At 35.7% G+C, this 20,073-nt stretch overlaps 1 protein-coding gene across 1 annotated transcript in view; it reads right to left on the reverse strand.

The window, feature by feature from the left end:
* LOC114334842 (WD repeat-containing protein 48 homolog) overlaps nucleotides 1-3,948 on the reverse strand; it is a 160,711-nt gene extending 156,763 nt beyond the window's left edge. The window contains exons 1-3 of the mRNA XM_028284954.2: nucleotides 3,770-3,948; nucleotides 3,482-3,686; nucleotides 3,095-3,307 (exon numbers count right to left, since the gene is read on the reverse strand). Of these exons, the coding sequence (XP_028140755.1) occupies nucleotides 3,095-3,307; nucleotides 3,482-3,686; nucleotides 3,770-3,817 (466 nt within the window). The 5' untranslated portion in view covers nucleotides 3,818-3,948. The remainder of the gene's footprint in view (nucleotides 1-3,094; nucleotides 3,308-3,481; nucleotides 3,687-3,769) is intronic.
* Nucleotides 3,949-20,073: the final 16,125 nt, after the last annotated feature.

Below are 20,073 nucleotides of genomic sequence, written 5' to 3' on the forward strand. Positions count from 1 at the left end.
TGCTTAATAAAATAACCTAGTAATTACTCAAGCCAAGAGTATACAAAACCTGACACAGGAATGAGTTGAAAGTTGCAAAGAAATCTATGTTATATCATATTGATTGGCTAGTCTGGCAGTTCTTTATATGAAGTTGTTAAATCCATAGTTAGTGCAATGTATAGGGTAATGAAAACTAGCTGTAGTTCTGGTAGGTGTAGATGGAACATGTATATTAATTTTATGCAGCAAAGAAGAAGCAGTAGCTCTATCATGCAGAATATTGAAAAGAGTAATAAGATCTCTCTTCTTATGATGCATACAAACCAGTGGCATATTATTTAATATAACAAGTAAAGATGCATCATTGTAGTTGTCCAAAATGTTTAATTTGAAAGCAATCTGTTTTAGAGAAGGTACCCCCCGTTAAGATAGGCACAATGCCCTCACTCCCAGAATTCAATTTTTTTTTTGTTTTTCGTTCTATGCAATTAAAAAATTAGATAACGTGGATTTTTATCTCGCCACCCCCTTACCCTTCCCCCAAGGTCAAAAACGTAGATTTTTACGTGTGAAAACTTACTCAAAAACAGGTCCTTATAATAAATCCACAAGGTGCCAGGCAGTACCGCGGTCGGAAATTGGTTTAACAATTTTTTAAACAAATTCAAAAAATCTAATTTTTCTGACAAATTTGTTTTAGATTCTCTGGATCAATCTGAGCAAAAAGGTCTCGTGTGATTTTTCTCTAAAATTGATTGTTGTCGAGTTATATGCGATTTAAAATTTAAAGCCCCCCCCCCCCCTACAAGAGCCTGAAGAAATTTTTGTCATTATTTTATTACTAATAAAATATAGATTGGAAGTCAAAAATACGTTTTAAAAAAATATAAAAAGAATTTTGAGGTCATATGGTACACTCGACTTACGGGTCCATAAAAAATAGACATGTATTGTAAAAGACACATAAAAACACACTCATAAAATTTTTAAATTAATTTCATCAAAAAAAATAGAAAAATTGACGTTTTTGTGGGGGCAGTGGAGGGGGTTGGTGGGCTAAAAATGCGATGAGTCTTATTTTTTAATCACATATAACGTAAAAAATGAAAAAAATATTAAGGCTGTATCGATTTAAAAAATATCATTAAACCAACAAAAACCCTTACATAACTTGAAAAAACATGGTTTTTGGGGGGTTTAAAGGTGTTTTGCCCAATTTTTGAATATCCTAAAATGCTCAGTTATTTCAATTTATACATATCTATTAACAAAAAACCTTGAGATCTATTTTGAAGTCTAGAAAATGTAGACAATTCCCAAAAACCCCCTAAAAAAACAGTTTTCTGGATTTTTCAAGATGGCGCACCTGAGAAATAGTTTTTCATAAAATACATGAAATGCAAAAAAATGGACCTGCACCCATCTCCAAAAAAAAGTTATATGTTTTAAAAAAGTTGAAAAAAAAAATTTGAGGTAATGTACACTTGACCTACGGGTCCATAAAAAATGAACATGTTTTATAAAAGCCTCAGTTACACATGTGAATTTTTTGAAAGTTTTAAATCAAATGCAACCCACTAAAAAAAATTAAATCTAAAAATCTGTTTTTGGCTGTGGGGGGAGGGTAAATGGGGTGGCGAGCTAAAAATCCGTGTAATCTCATTTTTAGTTGCATAGAACGTAAAAACATGAAAAAAATTGAATTCTGGGAGTGAGAGCATTTTGCCTATCTTAACGGGGGTACCTTTTATGTTCAACATTACACAAGGTCTCAATACGCACACCATAAAAAGGTAACCATACACAGGATGCATACTCAAGATGGGGATGGACAAGAGAGCAATAAACAGTTTTAAGGCAGTAATCCCAGTAAAATCCTGTGTGCTTCTTTCGATAAAGTCAAGCATCTGAAATGCCTTGTTGACTACATTATTTAAGTGATTGGAAAGTTGTAGATTGCATCCAAAGTGACACCTAGATCCTTGATGAAAGGTACATTGTCAAGGCAATGCTTATCAATCTTGTATTCAAATTTGATTGGGATCTGGACCGAGAAAACGTACATTTAGATGGATTCAGATTCATATCATTTCTTGTACACTAATCCAACAAGTTGATTAGCTCATATTGAAGTTGGTGAATATTGAAAAGAAGAGAGCTTGGTGGATATTTCTGATACTAAAATTGTATGTTTAGTGATATGAATATTGGATGAAGATAGTTCATAATCAGTTCAATCAGTTCATTGCGATTACTCTGAGAATAAACTGTGGAAAAATAATCAGCAAACAACAGCAACTTTGCAATAGCTTTGCCTGTGCTACAAGATTTGGCAAGATATTTAATTCCATTAGGAAAAGCACTATTTTTTCTTTTATTGTTAACAAAAGACCAGAATTTCCTGATATTTGCAGATATAGCTGTTTCGGAAGACTTTTTAACTATCTTTAACAACAAATATGCAATACTTAGTCCTACTAGCAAAACAGCATCACTTTCATCCATAGTGCATAGACTTACAGGCACTGTATGTGGACAGGGAAAAGGAATGTGCTTATAGCATACTGAGAGTCATGCCTTAATGAAAGTTGAATTGAATGTTGAAAGGTTTGTTGAAAGTGAAAGCTCATCAGTGTGGACATAGTTAATGTTTGCTAAGCAGGCAGAGATTTTTCATGAACACTTGAAAATAAAAGTATGTTTCAAACTGATTCATCCAAAAATAAATGTCAAGACGAAGAAAATGAGACAGTGATAATCAAAAGAGTAAATAAATAAATAGGTAGCTGAGGAAGCTGCCAATATTCTACTAGACTGGAGCAACGAGAACTTATAGACCTTGTTGATATTTTAAACTTGCACAGAATATGTCAGAATGTTCAACTATGAGTTAGTTTAAACTTGAGAGTTATTTTTTCCGTTATCTATTTTTATTAGGCACATATGAATGTGTGTACATGTACCACATATTATAAGAAATAAATGTTCGGATTATTTGTGCTTCTCAATTATCCGTGCCATGCACAGTCCCGTGGAGCACAGATAATCTGGGTTCTACTGTATTTGTAGTAACCATTAAAAATAAAATATAATTAACATGTAGGTAACTTACTTGTCACAGTATTGTTGCTAGCTGTGAGAGCTGTCAAAGTATTAATATCCCATAAATAAATAGATTTGTCTAATCCAGCGGAAGCCACTTGCTCTCTATCTTTGGCATACGCTAACGCCTTCACATAATCTTTGTGAGTTCTAAGAGTTGACATACAAAATCCTTTGTGAGCATTCCATACTTTTACAGTAGTATCTGAGCTTGCGGATATCACTAAAATTAACATTTAATTAAATAATTGATCTACAAAACCACAAACATTCTATGAAATCATGACAATCCGAGAACATTACATCATTGGACCAGATTTTTATAACTGTCATTATATTCATATTGGTTACAGAATACTAGACTAAGGGCAAGTTTAGATATTAATTAGATAATTACAATGTTTTCCACCACAGCATAATACGATATCATTGACCCAGTCGGTATGGTGTTCCATTCCATGGAGAAACCTTTCATGCTCATATACTCTAATAATTGAATCTCTACCAGCTGAATACAATCTATCTAATGCGGGATCTAATTGTAGAGCATTTACTCCAGATCTATGCCTTTTTTCTTCTGCTTCGCATATTACCATTGACACCTAAAATATAAATTTATTTATTTTAGAATACATTGGAATATGCAATATGTATGTATAGTCATGTTTTATAGTTTTCCACATACCTGGACTTTCTTACGAGTATTTTGACTGCCAGGTTTTAAATTTGCCATTTTATTTTAATTCAGAAAAATCATTTTCATACAAAAATTCTTTAATTTATCTCAACAATTTTCATTTATAATTTCTATAATAACCCCTCAGGTTATGTTTTTTGTGTGTAGGTGTAGACTTTTGACTTTGACGTTTACTGTCAAGTCAACAGTTGGCATTTAAAGGAAAACTATCAATGGTACCAACTATAAAGATGTTTTCCATTTTCTCATATAAATAAATTACAGGTCCGGATTGTAAAAAATATTATTCAATATTCCATACTACAGACTGCATAAAATTATGATAACCATATGAATAATCCGATAATGGATTGAAAAAAAATGCATAAAGTGTAATATCTAATTTAAAGTTTGTTAGGTATTAATTTTGCAGTAGGTATTGATATATCCTACTCAAAGTATATTGAGCCAACAGGCTTATTTTTTGCAATATTTCTAATTAACAGTTTTTAAATTCGCGCAAAAATAAGTAAAACAAAATAAAACAGCTTCAGAATATACACTGCGAGGCATAAGTTAGAGATATAGAAAATTATGCTCATTTTTATAGTTGATTTTTTCGTGAACAGATTAACGGATTCCGCTAATTTTTTTTATTGTTTTAGATTTTTTTAGTCTTTACAGAGATGTGTAAATGTTTACTCAAACTTCTTTTTTGTAATTATACCGGGTGGAAGAAAAGAAATGTTTTTCTTATGTTAAGTTTGAGACACCTTGTAGGAGGACGAGGTACAAATGTGAGTACCTATACATCGGAATCGTATTGTAGTCTTATGATTAGAAGGCACACAACGTAAACTGTTCTTAGCGACACCTATAAGTGGTATGCACAGCGTAACCACGCGTAACAGCGTAAGAGAGAGTGATGTTTTGGGGTGGAATTTCCTTGAGTGTAAGTACGGATTTAGTGTCTACGTGGAGGCTCTATAAATAGCGAGACGTACATTACACATACTTTTTTTCTTTGAACACTCTGTTCCTTTAGCACTAGATATAGAAAATAATTTCATCTTAGTGGTATGATTAGACATAACCTCTTCACATATCGCATGTCGTCAGTTAAAACACATATTAAAGATTAAAACCGTCTAGTTACTTTGATATTAAAGATAGTATGGGCTATTCTACGAACATACCTCGGTTTTGGATTACTTCGACAAGGAATATTTTACTGTGCAACATAAGAAGTACGAAAGTAAATGGCGCTAATAATTATTCCAGTAAACAACAATGTAATTTGCAATTTACTTTCGTTCTTCTTATTTTGCACAGTAAAATATTCGTTGTCGAAGTAATCCAAAACAGGCGTATATTCGTGGAATAGGGTATAGAGAAATAAAAATAAAAATAAAATGTTCACAAAATATGAGACTACAACACAATATCGATGGATACCATCCTCTGTACATTTTCCTCCCTACAGGGTGTCTCAAACTTTTGTTTCCGTTAAATCACATGTTAAATTACAAAACCGTCTATTTTCTTTGTTTCTAAGGCCCAGTTTTTCAGTGACCTGTTAAAATTTTGGTTAGCTAACCTAGTTTAAATTTTAACCAATATTTTAACCCTCATCACATAGCGTTTCCCAGTGCTTTAAACCAAGTTAAGAAAATCTCGGTTAGCTAACCACTTTTTTTTTCTGTTGGCAGCAGTAACTGTACTTGCGCATATGCAATTCGAGAAATAATGATCAATTTGACAGAAAAATAAATAAAAAACAATTTCATAACCAAATTTAAAAAAATATAAATGCAGTAACAAGTTCGGAATCTTTATTTTGTTCATTCATAACGTCTACCTCGGTTTCATAACAGAAGAGCATTACAATTACTGGGACGATTTAGACTTTTTTGCCGATTTCCTTTGTCAAAGGCCACGGTGTTATCACTATTTGAACTTGAACAGATTAACCAGGAAATAAGGAGTCAAACTGTTTGGTAATAGACAAATATAAAATTATCTTTATCTACTCTATGTCATAAAGATATCAGGGATATTCAAAAAACAAAATGTTCACAACACATAAGACTACAATCAAGGCCGGTTTTAGGGTTTTGAGCGCCCTGGGCAAAATAAAATTTGCCGTCCCTTCATACAAGAATATACAAATTTACTGCGAATATAAAAAAATAGCAAAAAATCAAAATTTTACCATAAAGAACTATGTAAAAATATATTTATTTAAAAAATAGTACAATAGTTATTATTTATAACTTATCCAACATAGGGCATAGCATAACGAGCACATTTGAACTTCCAGCGACGAAGGAGAGAGGTAAAAGATAAATGCACATTGTCAACCAGCAGAAAAAAATGTGTATAAACCTTCTACAACACCAAAAAAACATGTTGATTATGCTCAAGATATAGCTGCATCCCCAATAACTAAATTGGGGGAGTAGCATCCACTTTTTATTTATTTTTTTTTGGGAGGTGGGAATCTTCGCAAGACCGTCTGGGAAGGTGTCCCAGGTGTGTCGGATTCGGTCTGTCCTATCTGTATCACGAACCGCCTACCGACTAAACTCACCCCCTCTTTTCTCCAACCGACGGGTCTGGGACCGCTCTTACCGAGCATATCTGACCCGTCGACCTTACTCATAGCTCCCCTCCGGCACTCCTAGCGTGCATTCCACGGATTAGTTGGTCTCGCCCGCACCAGTCCGGTCAGCGAAGCGACCGTCTGGCGCAACCCGTGCGCATGTAGGGCGACCGGGATGCCCCCAACCGCGGATGGAAACAACCAGAAGATGTCAGTTGGCAGTTACGGGCAATTCCAGTCGTTCATACTTTCATCTATGCACTCTTTCTCGTCCACCCCTTCATACTTTCTCTCATTTAACTTCACTACTTTCATCTATTCATACTTTCATCTATTCACGCTTACTCATCCACCCATTCAATTCGGAAATTAAAATGGGACAGTCTGTGTAGGTCGGATGTAAAAGGTCCTTCCCCACTGACTGTCCCAGAAAACTATACAAGACATAACACAAAGGGAGAAACGAGAGTGAAAAAAATAGTAAAAAGAGAAGAAAAGAGCAGAGATACAGTGAGAGAAGAGAAAATAAAGAGAAAAGACATGAAGAAAAAGGAAAGAAACAAAGAAAGGACAGAGAAGAAAGAAAAGATAGAACACATAGAGAGGAAAAACCGAAAAATAAAAAATTGTTCGAAATAAATATAAACTTATATAAATAAAATTAAATAGGTAAATAAATAAACTACGATAAAACAAATAACTAAACATATGAAAAAGTAAAATAAGTAGGTAAAATTAGTCAATCAGCGTGGTTTAGATGTAAAGGGTCCACCCCCCGCTGGCTGCCCCATCACAATACCAACATATTTTAAGAAAAATAAATATAAAGCGGTCATCCCGCTTGCAGCCGCCTCTCTGTTTCTTCTTTGTGCTTTATTGTCTTTGTGACGAAGGCAATGATCAGCTCAAAGTCTCTTTTGCTCTATCGATAAGCTCATTGGGCTCGCCTAGGGGAGATCCCAGGCCCAGCTGCAGTTCGGTACGCCCCGCGCGATACGCAGGGCATACGAACACGACAAGGCAATGATCAGCTCAAAGTCTCGTTTGCTGTCGACAGCTCTATCGATCAGCTCATGGGGCTCGCCTAGGGGAGATCCCAGGCCCAGCTGCAGTTCGGTACGCCCCGCGCGATACGCAGGGCATACGAACACGACATGCCGCGCGTCATCCAACACACCATACTCGGGACATAGATCGTCCCTAGTCTTCCCAATACGGTTGGTATATTGTCGAAACGATCCATGCCCCGTCAGAAACTGTGTAAAATAGTAGTTGACGCGCCGATGCCGACATCCGTACCACCTCACTACATCCGGGATCAGGAATCTCGTCCAGGCGGCCTTTCCAATTTCGGCTGCCCATTCCCTCTGGCACGTCTCTAAACTTCTAGCTCTCTCCAGTGGCCCTGAACATATCGCCCCGTTGCCCCTTCGGTACATTTGGATTCTCTCCCTGGCCAGGATGTGCACCGGTAGAGAACCAGCCACCACCTGTAAGGCAATGGTTGATACAGTCCTGTACGCGCTGCACACTTTGATCAGTCGAGTCTATATGGGTCATTATCTTCAAGGTTTTCATTGTAATCCTGTATGCGTTGCCCCATATATCCTCGTCCAGTGCTTTTATCAGGGTCTGCCACTTTTCCTTTTTCTTCGTTTTATTTTATTATTTAATGTTTTCTTTAAGTCTTTATATATTTCTTTGAACTCGAGGTTGCCCTGGCTTTCCGTGTGATTCCTTCGAGCTCTGAGGCATCTCTCCCGTAAACCTTTTATGTCATCCGTCCACCAATAGGGGGATGTTTTATAAGTTTTCTTCTTAACGGTGGCCAACTTTGCTGCATTTTGTAAAGCTCTTCTCAGTTGGTCAAAGTCAGAAATCTCTTCTTCGTTTATTTTTCTGACCTCCGATATGTACTTTCTTTTATTGAAGTAAGATTCTGTGTGACCTATCGTCCGTTTTAATCCCCCTTTAACCTTTATCTAATATTGTATGTAATGGTGGTAGGTAAATAATTGATTGTCGAGGACGTCCCATCCGTGCACCTTTCGGGATAGCCCTTCGCTTGCGAACGTAACGTCAATATGTGATTGGCTTGGCTGGCCCCCTTACGAATGTAGGTTTGTCGTTGTTTAATACTTAAAGGCCAGCCTGGGCTATCCATTCATTCCGTAGTTCCCCTTTTTGTCGTTTATGGGGGAACCCCACAATCTGGACTTCGCATTAATGTCCCCGGCGATCAATATTTCTTCTTCGCTTATGGCGGTGCTCATTATTTCATCAACGATAGCTTCGTATCTCATCATAGGGATGTTCGGAGATATGTAGCATGCCAGGAGGTTGAAACATGTTATGTTGCTATTTTTACGTTGGTAGATTGCCATGATAATCTTGCGGGGTTGAAATGTCGAGTTGAAACACTGACTCTAACTTTATAACTTTATTTACGATTTACAACATCAATCAACATAAGGTTACTAAGATGTTGTTTCGAGGGGTGGTCCTTTAGGACACTCTTCTCGCAGGACGGCTCACTAGCATAGTATCTTTCCGATTAGAGATTTCCGTTTTCTGTCCGTGTGGCAATCTATATTGTTTTCTGTAAACTGGTGTCGTATTTTTCTGCAATCTAATTCTTGCTTTGTATATATTCGTTGTAGTGCAAGGATCGTCCTCCAGATAAAAAACATCTGCGTATTTCGCACAAATTCTTTCTATGGACCTCTTTTCTTCTAATGTCATGGTCTCCGTTTGTATGGTGTTCAAAAGTCGTTCGACTCTGTCAACCGTTTGTCTTGTTTCTCCCATGCAAAAAATATTGAATTTGTCTAAATTCTGTATTGTAGGTTTAAAATTTCTAATTTTTATATCTGTAATATTTACATTTATCATTCTTACGGGTAGCATACCGTTAATGGGCTTAACTATCAATCCTGCGGTAAGTACTCCTTCGCAAACTTCTTGTGGCATGACCACGTATTCTCCTGTTTCCGTTCCTACATAAAAAAATGTATAGATTCGCATCTTGCTGGTAGAATCGAAAAATTTTCCCCATAGGTACTTCCGACGTTTTTTTTATTCCCAGTGTTAGTCCTAAAGTTTCGTAGTTTATTGTTGCTTGATATCTTGACAGAAAATCTGAGCCGATTATTCCGTCCACATTATGTGAAAAACTTTTCATGACTGAAAATTCATATCCTAATGTGATGATATCTCCTGATTTTTGTACTAATTCTAAGTTACACAAAAGTGTTCCCATCGTAAACGTACTTCCTGATACTCCATTTAATTTGATTTGTTTGCTTTTATTTATGTCTTCGTCATTGTCTAATGATTCGTTGAAAATTACCTTAAAAGCTGCGCCTGTATCTATTAACAGTCGTATATTTTTTCCTTTAAAATGCGCTGTTATGTAGTTCAATCCATTTATTTCGAATTGATTAGCTTCTATTCGTGGGGTCACGAAAAAACTCTACTTCGGGTATTTTGTGTCCTTTGTTCGCTTGTAGCTAAATATGTTCCTGCTACATTACCTCTTTTATATCCTCTTTGATGCGTCCCTTGGTTGTTGTTCTCTCCTCTCGGTGATCTTCAAGATTCTCTACGTTTTTGAAAATTGGTTTGGTTATTGTATTGTTGTCTCATTTGTCCCTGTGGTCCTCTATTTCTGTTATCTCTATTTTCTTCCTTCCTTCTGTCGAATCTATTTCTATATCCGTGCGCTATGTTTCTTCTTCCTTCCCTATGTGCCTTACACATGTGATATACATTTGAAGTATCTGTTCGTGCCATTGATTCTTCGTCCTTAGCAATGGCGATTGCTTCCGCTAAAGTTGTGATTTCTTTTGCTTTTAGTACTGTTTTAATTTTTTCATCCTTGAGTCCATTTTTGAATATGCTTATAGCAATTTTTTCATTAACTCCTGCTAACACTTTTTTTCTTTTGCATAGTTAAAAATTGTATAAATAAAATTATTCAATAAATAAATTATATAAATAGGTAAATATAATAAAATAAATAAATGAAATATATAAACAAAATTTGTATAGATAAAATAATGGGGTGTTTTTTTAAATGATTTTCAATGCAGTCTATTTTTCGCGAAACTCTGTGAAAGGTGGCTTCCTGTTTCACTGGTGGACTGTATAGGGGCCCACTCCCGTTCTCCAGAAAGCCACCTCTCACCTTTTCACTTTTCTTTCTATTTTTCTTCTCATTACGCACCCTTCTGGAGATCCCCTTCTCTTCCCCTGCCGTACACCCACGTCCTATAGACTGGGCATTGAATAAGGTCCATCCTGTGTCCCTCTTCTTTACAGGTTAGACAGTATTCCGCACTGCTACACTGTACCGCAGTATGTCCCTTTTTAAAGCAGTTGTAGCACCACGCTACCCAGCTCTCCCCTTACATTTGTAGGTATTGTGTCCATAGCGAAGACACTTGTAACACCTTGTGGGGGTGTATCTTTCCATTATAGGGCATGACACCCAGCCTATTACTATTGCATTATATTTGCGTAGTTCCTCCGCTTTTGCAGGGCGCACGGCTATGGTGGCTAGATATTCCCGTATAGGCCTTAATGGCATCGTGCAATATTTCTTCTGTTACCCCTGGATGCAGTTTAGTAATCGAGAAATTTTGCTCATTCCTCCTAATTGCCATATTCATGCCGGACATCCTAGTATCCATTTCCTTCCTTAGCTTTTCAGCATCTCCCTTCCCCTTTAATTTTACGAGGATGTCCCCCCCGTCTGTCTTCTTCATCCTGTCTACTTTAATTCCTATTTTTCCTTTATCGATCTTCTGCTTCATTTCCTTCAAGGCGTCGGTATATGTCTTCCCTCCAATTTTGATTAGAAGGGCTTCTTCATGTTTTTGTCTAGCCCCCCTCTAATCACGATTTCCCACGTTATATTTTCTCCCCGACCCACGAATTCTAAGGCTTTCCGCACGTTTTCTTTATTTATTTCATTATTTATGATTACACGAATTGTTTCCGGCGGTTCTTCCCTCTCTTTGATTTTCTTCATGGCCCTCTCGCCCATTTCATACATACCTTGCTTCCTAATTTTTTCTACGTACTTGTACCACAGCCTTTTTCCGGTGGCCAAGGAACTTTTCTTCACATTTTCTATATATTCAATGCTTCCCTCTTTACAACCCTCAATAATTTCATAAACATCTTCCCTAATTGTGCGTTTCGCGCTTTCTTTCCCTCCCTCTTTTATATCGTTAGTCGTTACTATTAAACATTCTTTCTTCTCTATCGTGTTTTGTAGGCCCCCCGCCCGTTCCCATTTTGTTTTTTCGTATACTTTTTCTTCCCATTTCTTTTTGTATATTTGACTAAAATGATTAATGTTCCCCGCTTCGTTTAGGTATTATATTATTTTTTCCGTTTCTTTTTTCTGCCTTTCCTGTTGTATTTTGACTTTACATTGTTCGCATTTCGTGTCTTCCTCCTCCCTTTGTGTCTTCCTCTCCCAGAAATTTTCGTACACATCTAGCCGTCGCGAGTAGTACAACTTTCTGCATGGTCTTATAAAGGTGTTCATTTAGATCCAGCTTTTTTATGTTTTCGAGGAGGTTCTTGGGAATGACTTCAGTAGTAGACATAATAATAAGTATCGTCTGGGTACTTTGCATTCTCCATTGTCTTCGTATTTGAATTTCCTGATCTTTGTACTTGGCGATCTTTTCAGTAAATTTACTACGTAGATTTTTATTGTTGTTAGGTATCGCCACATCAATTAGTGTTGTTTGTCTTGTTAATTTATTAACTAGTACGAGATCTGGTCTATTAAGGCGGAGACAGATATCCGCGCCGCGAACTCCGCGCCGTGTGTGCGCCACGCGTTCGTGGCGCGGTTATTGTTCGTTAAAATTTTTCATTTTGACGATCCAGAGGAAACTTACGAACGTTTAGTAATTGTAGATAATCATGTCTCTGTCCTGTACTTCTACTACATCTTATTTTGGTATTATTCTGAAACTATTTTCTTGTGTCATCTTATGCAATTTACTATTTTATGTGGAATAAGCCACAGTTTGGGAACATTTCGGGAACTACCTTTTTCGCTTCCCGGCAACACAAATATAATGGTAGGGGAGCCCAAGCGGGGATTTTTGCAGTTACTCGAGCGCGTCAGATTATCATATGGGGAGAAACGTGGTACCCTGCAGATGTACCTCCACCATATATTGGCTCTTAACACAGGGGAGTTCGTTCAGGGGGGCCCGAAAAAAAATCTATCCTTAAAAATACTCGAAATTGTCAGATTAAGATAAGGTAAGTTAAGTACATGCAAAAGAGTCTATATTTCAAAAATATGACGATTTGAGCGGGGCGTACGGAAATGGGTGAGTCAAAAAGTTTCACAAAAAAAAAGCGAATATTTCGCGAAATGAACGTCAGATTGAAAAACTAAAAACTACGTGTTCAATATTTTTCAAAAATCTATCGAAAAATACCAAACTTGACCCCCCACGGAGAGGGGTGGGGGGTAAATTTAAAATTTTAAATACAAATCCCGCGATCTTTCGCAAAATAAACATCATATCGAAAAACTGCAGAATACACTCTATCAATATTTTTGAAAAATCTATCGAATAGTTCCAAACACGACCCCCCACGGAGGTGAGGTGGGGGGTTACTTTAAAATCTTAAATGGTAGACCCCGTTTCTTATTGCAGATTTGGATTGTTTGTATAAAAATAAACAACTTTTATTCGAAACATTTTTTTGAATTATGGATAGATGGCGCTATAATCGGAAAAAAGATTATTGGAAATGGAAAATTAAATTAAAAAATGGGAAGTCCCCACTAAAATGGAAAATTTTACTTAACTTTTTTGGTTTTAGGACCTAATAATCACAACCCAATAGGTCCCCAAAGCGCTCGAGTGACTGCACATTTAGCATACTTTGCTCCCCTACCATAATACATCTGCTTGTTCCTACAACCAGAAACAAAATTAGAGAACTATAGGTACTTCCAAGTCATGCGTTACCTTTTTCGTTTTCCGGTGACACAAATTGTAATGTATCTGCTTGTTTCAACTGCGTAGCTTCACTAGAAACGAAATTAGAGAACTATAGGTTCTTCCAAGCCCTGTGTTAACGTTTTCGCTTTCCGGTGACCCAATTATAATATATCTGCTTGTTCCAACTCAGTTGCTTCACCAGAAGCGAAGTTAGGAAGCTATAGGCTCTTTTAAGATGTGCGTTACCTTTTTCGCTTTCCGACGACACAATTATAACATATCTACTTGTTCCAACTCCGTTGCTTCACCAGAAGCGAAGTTAGGAAACTATAGGCTCTTCCAAGTTGTGCGTTACCTTTTTCGTTTTCCGGTGACCCAATTATAATATATCTGCTTGTTCCAACTCCGTTGCTTCACCAGAAGCGAAGTTAGAAAACTATTGGGTCTTCCAAGTTGTGCGTTACCTTTTTGGCTTTCCGGTGACCCAATTATAATATATCTGCTTGTTCCAACTCCGTTGCTTCACCAGAAGCGAAGTTAGAAAACTATTGGGTCTTCCAAGTTGTGCGTTATCTTTTTGGCTTTCCGGTGACCCAATTATAATATATCTGCTTGTTCCAACTCTGTTGCTTCACCAGAAGCGAAGTTAGAAAACTATTGGGTCTTCCAAGTTGTGCCTTACCTTTTTCGCTTTCCGGTGACACAATTATAATATTATATCCGCTTGTTTCAACTGCGTTGCTTCACCAGACACGAAGTTAGAAAACTATAGGTTCTCCAAGTCGTGCGTTACCTATTTCGCTTTCCGGTGACACATAATATATATCTGCTTATGAATGTTTTTTTGATATTGATAACTATTTCCGAAGTGAAAGTCGAAAGGTCAAAAGTAAACTTGATTTCAAACTCGAATTGCGGCTTATGCCCAAATAAAATAGTAAATCTTATTTTTAATACATGTTATTTTTAGTACAATGAACTAACATTTTTTAAAAAGGTCCGCATGTACATTTTTTTATTTCAGCTTCTATTTCCGTTAAGATCGGATTTAAGTTGTTTCTTTAAATTAAATGGTTCTTTATTGAGGATCCCACAATAATGATTTTCCACGATAAACATCAATAAGTTAGATATTTCCTTCCGACAGTTCCGACCATTCCATTACTAATAAATATTCAAATCATGCGCGCCAAAACCAACAAACCACTCGCAAACCCGTCCAAATACGTATTGCGAACCATCAAAGCGTTTGTTGAAAAACCGACAGAATTTAGATCGTGGTGCGCCGTGTGCGTGCCGTTTGTGCGTCCCTTGAAAACACGTACTAATCTGACGAATACGCTGCGCGCGAGCGGCTCGCACACCGAGCAGAGCGCATATGTATATCCGCCTTTATGTGGCACTGTTTGGTCTGTGAGCACAGTACGGTCCCAGTATAGCTTGTAGTTGCCATCCTCAAGCATACTCTCAGGAACGTATTGATAATATGGGAGATGGTCCGTTTGGAGAAGGTCCGACAGTTCCGACTGGGGATACTAACGTTATCATTTTGACACTGCCCAAATTTGGGTTGGCGCTCCGGTTTATTGGATTTATTCTAAGGATTTATTGGCTACGCAACCACCGCAACATTTGTTGATAGTCTGGGAAAATTATCGAAAAAATGCCATTTTTGGGAAAAGTTATTTACCAGCTATTTTATTGCTAAAATCGAATTTTAAGATTGCATATATTAGTAATATGGGGTATGACAAGACCGCAGAAAGTGTGTGATTTTATTTATAAACAAATTACCACCCTAAATCTTCTTTTTTTTAATTAGTGCTCTGTAACTCCAAAGATTTTTCCTTTAAACCAAAAACACTCAAATAAAAATTCACCGTAATTTAGTTCTGCACAAAGTTATTTTTTTTCCGATTTCCTTCAACAAAAATTTGACTCGGAAATCCGAGTTTTCCCAAAAAAAATCTGCAATTCTCAATTAAAATTTTAGGGAAGTAATTATTTATCAATAATTAAATAAATTGATGACATGAAAGATTTTTTATAGTAGATTATATCAGGAGGCCGGCGACAATCTAACCAAAAGTTTAGTAATAATTATAATGTTAATTAAAAAATTTCGGTCGAAATAATAACCAGAAAGATTATGATACACCAGAATAACTACGATGTTCGTATAAAAAAGCACTATACCTATTCAACGTACTTACAGAATTGAAATTGGACTATTTGAGCGGTCTCAGGAATGTTATAAAGAAACAATTTTTTGGCTTATAAACAAATAGAACCCCCCAAAAAATATTAGATTAAATTAAATTAAGTTAACGCTGTTGAAAAGGGCACGGCTTCTGTGCCCTTTTCGAAGAAAAGAAAATTGAATTGCGAGGAGTGGTTCCAGGTATAACCGATCAAATTTGACCGGCATTTGCGACAGAGTTATAAACAACAGGATTTCAATCTTTGAACCGTGACCTTTTTATTCCGGTCCTCTTTGTACATACAAATTTTCATATCTTCAAGACACTCATACAAAAAAGATTTATGTCACCAAGTTATTTAATTATTGATAAATAATTAAGTCCCTAAAATTTTAGTTGAAAATTAAAGATTTTGTTTGGAAAACCCGAATTTTTCGAGGAAAATTTCCGCTGAAGGAAATCGGAAAAAATATCTATGTGCAGAATTAAATTACAGTGAATTTTTATGTGAGTGTTTTTGGTTTAACGTTAAAATTTTCTGAGTTACAGAGCAATAATTTAAATAGAGATTTCGGAGAGCTAATTTGTTTACAAACCAAATAGCACACTTTCTAAGGATTTTGCATAGTTATATATTAATAATATATGAATTCTTAAGATTTGATTCCAGCATGTCCAGCAATAAAATAGCTGGTACATAATTTTCCTTGTTTTATACTAATTTTCCCAGATTATTACCTTACATCTTTCATTGTGTTGATAATTCACGTTGTGGAAATTCTCAATTATTATATTTCTAAATTAATACTATTCTATCTAATTCCTCCACAACCAGTAAATGTCCATAAAACCCAGCCATATTAATACCATTTGTTTTAGTTTTCCTTGCAAGAAACAAACAAAACACATCTCCTAAACTAAACCTAACCTCGCTTTCGGACATTCATACATGTCCGTGTCCGCGTCACAATAATTTCGACTCGAAATTATAATACCAACCACTTTTTTGGAGTCGCAATTAATTTCGATAAGTCGCTATTTAATGACATCATTTCGTTAGTTCAACTAAAATCCACAAGGCTCGCACAGTCGCATTTCAACGTCGCCATATTGATTGCGACTTGTTTTGAGTCGAAATTTGAATTAGAATCAGGTCCCTGTTCTAGGTGTTCTCGAGTGGAAGCCATTAATTTCAAATCATCCATATTCGCGGTGTGCAAGTACTTGGAGGGGATACGAGAAACGATCGTGCGCGAATAGAGAAGAAATCTTGCAACTTTCTTAAATAATTCATATTGTCAATTGAAATTGTCAAATTGACGTATATCTCATACCTACTGTCATTGAAGAAGAAAAATTATATGTTGCTCACAATATTGGTATGATATGCAATTATTAAATAAATGTATATTTAATTATAGATGGATAACTCAAGACTCCCTAAAATAATTATGCAATGGGTACCACCAAACCGCAGAAAGAGAGGAAGACCCAAGAAATCTTGGAGAGGGGGAGTAACGAAGGCGATGAGCGCAAGAGATCTTAGTGAGGGCCAATGGGATGATAGAGTGTCATGGAAATTAGGCATCGTACATTCCACCATTAAAAATTCATTTTATGCTGGTAGACACATTGACTGGACTAATTTACTTTACATCAATCAAATTAATAACTGTAATTATAAAAAAACTATTGTTACTGGTTTTGCTTTTCTTCTAAAGAAATGGTATACACTTCATACATGTTGAACAATGAACCATGGACACAACATAATGTAATAGATTGGCTAAAATTATTTAAATATTTTAATATGTGTGTGATTGTCCTTTTAGTAAAGTTTCAACTTTTTCAATCAATCTCAACGACTAGTGAGTAAACAAAATATACATTGTAATTACTTAATTTTTATATTTATAAATTTTGTAGATGTCTTGAAAAAGAATTAAATATAATTCGAAAGCTTGACAGTAAGTCAAAGAATTTTCTTTCTTGTGGGCCAAATAAACTGACTGCATCCTCAAGAGTCACTACTTGATATATAAATCTACAGTCAAGAATACCACCATCTTATATATATATATATATATATATATATATATATATATATATATATATATATATATATATATATATATATATATATATATATATATATTAATTAATTGTATTTTGCTTGCAGTACTGCATTTTAATACCTAATTTTATTTACTACATACAATTGTTTACCTTTTAATAACATAACCTAAATATTACTTTTTCTTCTTATAATTTTTTTTGGGCTACGGCCTTGTGCGAAAAAAGTTGCCGAGCTATGAAACCAGGTGTCGCTTTTCCGAACTTGCACGGTCCCAATACAACAGATGATTCAGCTTCGCTGCCACAGTATCATTGTTTTTAATGCTAAAACCTGAGTCAGTGGAGTTTAGTAGCTGGGAAAGGGGGTTCAAAGCTAAACAGAACCACAATGGACTCAACGAGTCTCCTTGAAACAGGCCCCGGTTGATTGCAATATTTTCCGTTTCGATATTGTTTTCATCAGGTATTTGGAGGTGAATTTTAGTCTTCCAACTTGTCATTATATGCCTTAAAAAGGTCACTAGGTTATCATCGATTTTGTATATTCTCAATATATCTATAAGCCATTCATGTGGTACTGAATCAAAGGCTTTTTGTAGTCAATAAAGGTAGTAAAGAGGTTCCTTTTTTTGGTAAATGCCTTGTTAGAAATGACTGAGTCGATGAAAAGTTGTTCTTTGCAACCCATGGAACCCTTAGCGCATCCTTTCTGTTGAGGCTCTATGATATTGTTTAGAGGACAGTGAACAGTGTTGGTAGATATGTCGGGTTACACAGGATGTGACCAATTTATACAAAGTTGGAAGACAAGTAATTGGGCGGTACTTGGCTGGATCTTGGCTGGATCTAAATAAGTGGTTCCCTGAGTGAGAAATGATGGTATTTCCTGCGAATTAGAAATAACATGATTAATGAATGTTGATAAGCACTCACGAATACTCCAAAACTTTTTAAGCCAGAAGTTCTGAACTCCGTCTGGTCCAGGAGATTTCCAGGTAAGAAGCTCTTTGATGACATTTAAGACCTCTTCAGTTGTGAATGGTTCGTAGTTAGCAGTAACGTAGTGGTGAAAGTTGTGCGTCGTATCTTCTATCCAGCCAGCATTGTTGTTAAAAGCAGCTGGTGCGGAAAGTTGATTTCCCCACAACTCATGAATTTCTTCTTGGCTTGGGTAAGACTTGTCGACACTTTCTACGGTGGAATTGAGTTTTTCGGTAGAACGCCTTCTCGGAAATTTTAAAAAGTGCATTTTCTGTCACATTTTCAGTTGTTACTAACTTTGTACCTCCTTAGTTGCCCTGAATAGAAGGAGAGTTTTTGTTTTAATGTACGCAGACACTGTTGGGCTGTGTTATTTTCTGGATCGTATCTCGAGTGTCTTGCAGTGCTCCGCATTATTCCTTCAGCTCTCCTAATGACTTTTCTACTAGGTACTCCTCGTAACTATTCTGTGAAACCGCAATTATAATTGTAATTATAGGTAATAATTATAATTGCATTTATTAAGTCTGCTATTCCTAGGACCGGTACAGAAATGGACAGAAAGTACCGGCCCTTAAAGACCTAATATGAAGAACATTAATAATTATCCCTTGAGGCCTAAAACTAGAACATACGTCCTTATTAATAGTCCAGGGCGCATCTGTTTTGAGATGGACGTTGAGAGGTGACTCAAATTTTTTTGCAGAAATTGCTTGAAAATAAATTAAATAATAATATTTGAGTTATCCTCCCTCTCAAAAAGGTACGGAACATTGTTTAAATAATCAAAATGTCAAAAATTTAAGGAAAAATTTGATTTTTTTCTTCGTTTTTTGATAATAACTTTAAAAGTATTCATTTTCGAGAAAAGTTGTACTGACATAAAAGTTGCGTAATTAAATTTCCTACAATATAGAATTGGTTAATAATTTAAAAAAATAGTCACCCTAGTTGTAAAATAGCAATAATTACGAAAAAACCATACAAAAACAAGTATTTGCATTTTACGTTTTTCAACCGTTTATGCTACACTTAGGACCTTCATATTTCACCCAGAAAAATTTTATGATACAGGAAAACAATACTGTAAATTTCATTAAGATCGGTTCAATAGATTTTGCAAAATAAATTTTGCAATCCAGCTTTCGCAAAAAAAATTCATTTTTTCAAAATGTTACAGGATTGAAAATAAAACAGATAGCAACTTGAAATTTTTTTGCTTATAGAAGTGTACTGTACCTTTCATTTGCAGTTTTCAAAATTAAAATCGATTAATTACTAAGGCGTCAGAAAATTTTTGAAATAAACAATAATTTTTGGTGCTACGCGCAGGACAGCGGTGTTCGATTCACACAAGTTGATTTCTACCAAAATTTCTTCCAATCTTTATCTAATATATTATTTTCTTACTCTATATTTTGTTGTATTTTAATATTTTAATTCCACAAAAATCAAACTAATTTTATT

This window comes from Diabrotica virgifera, chromosome 3, assembly GCF_917563875.1.
Source record: "Diabrotica virgifera virgifera chromosome 3, PGI_DIABVI_V3a".
Lineage (NCBI taxonomy): Eukaryota > Metazoa > Arthropoda > Insecta > Coleoptera > Chrysomelidae > Diabrotica > Diabrotica virgifera.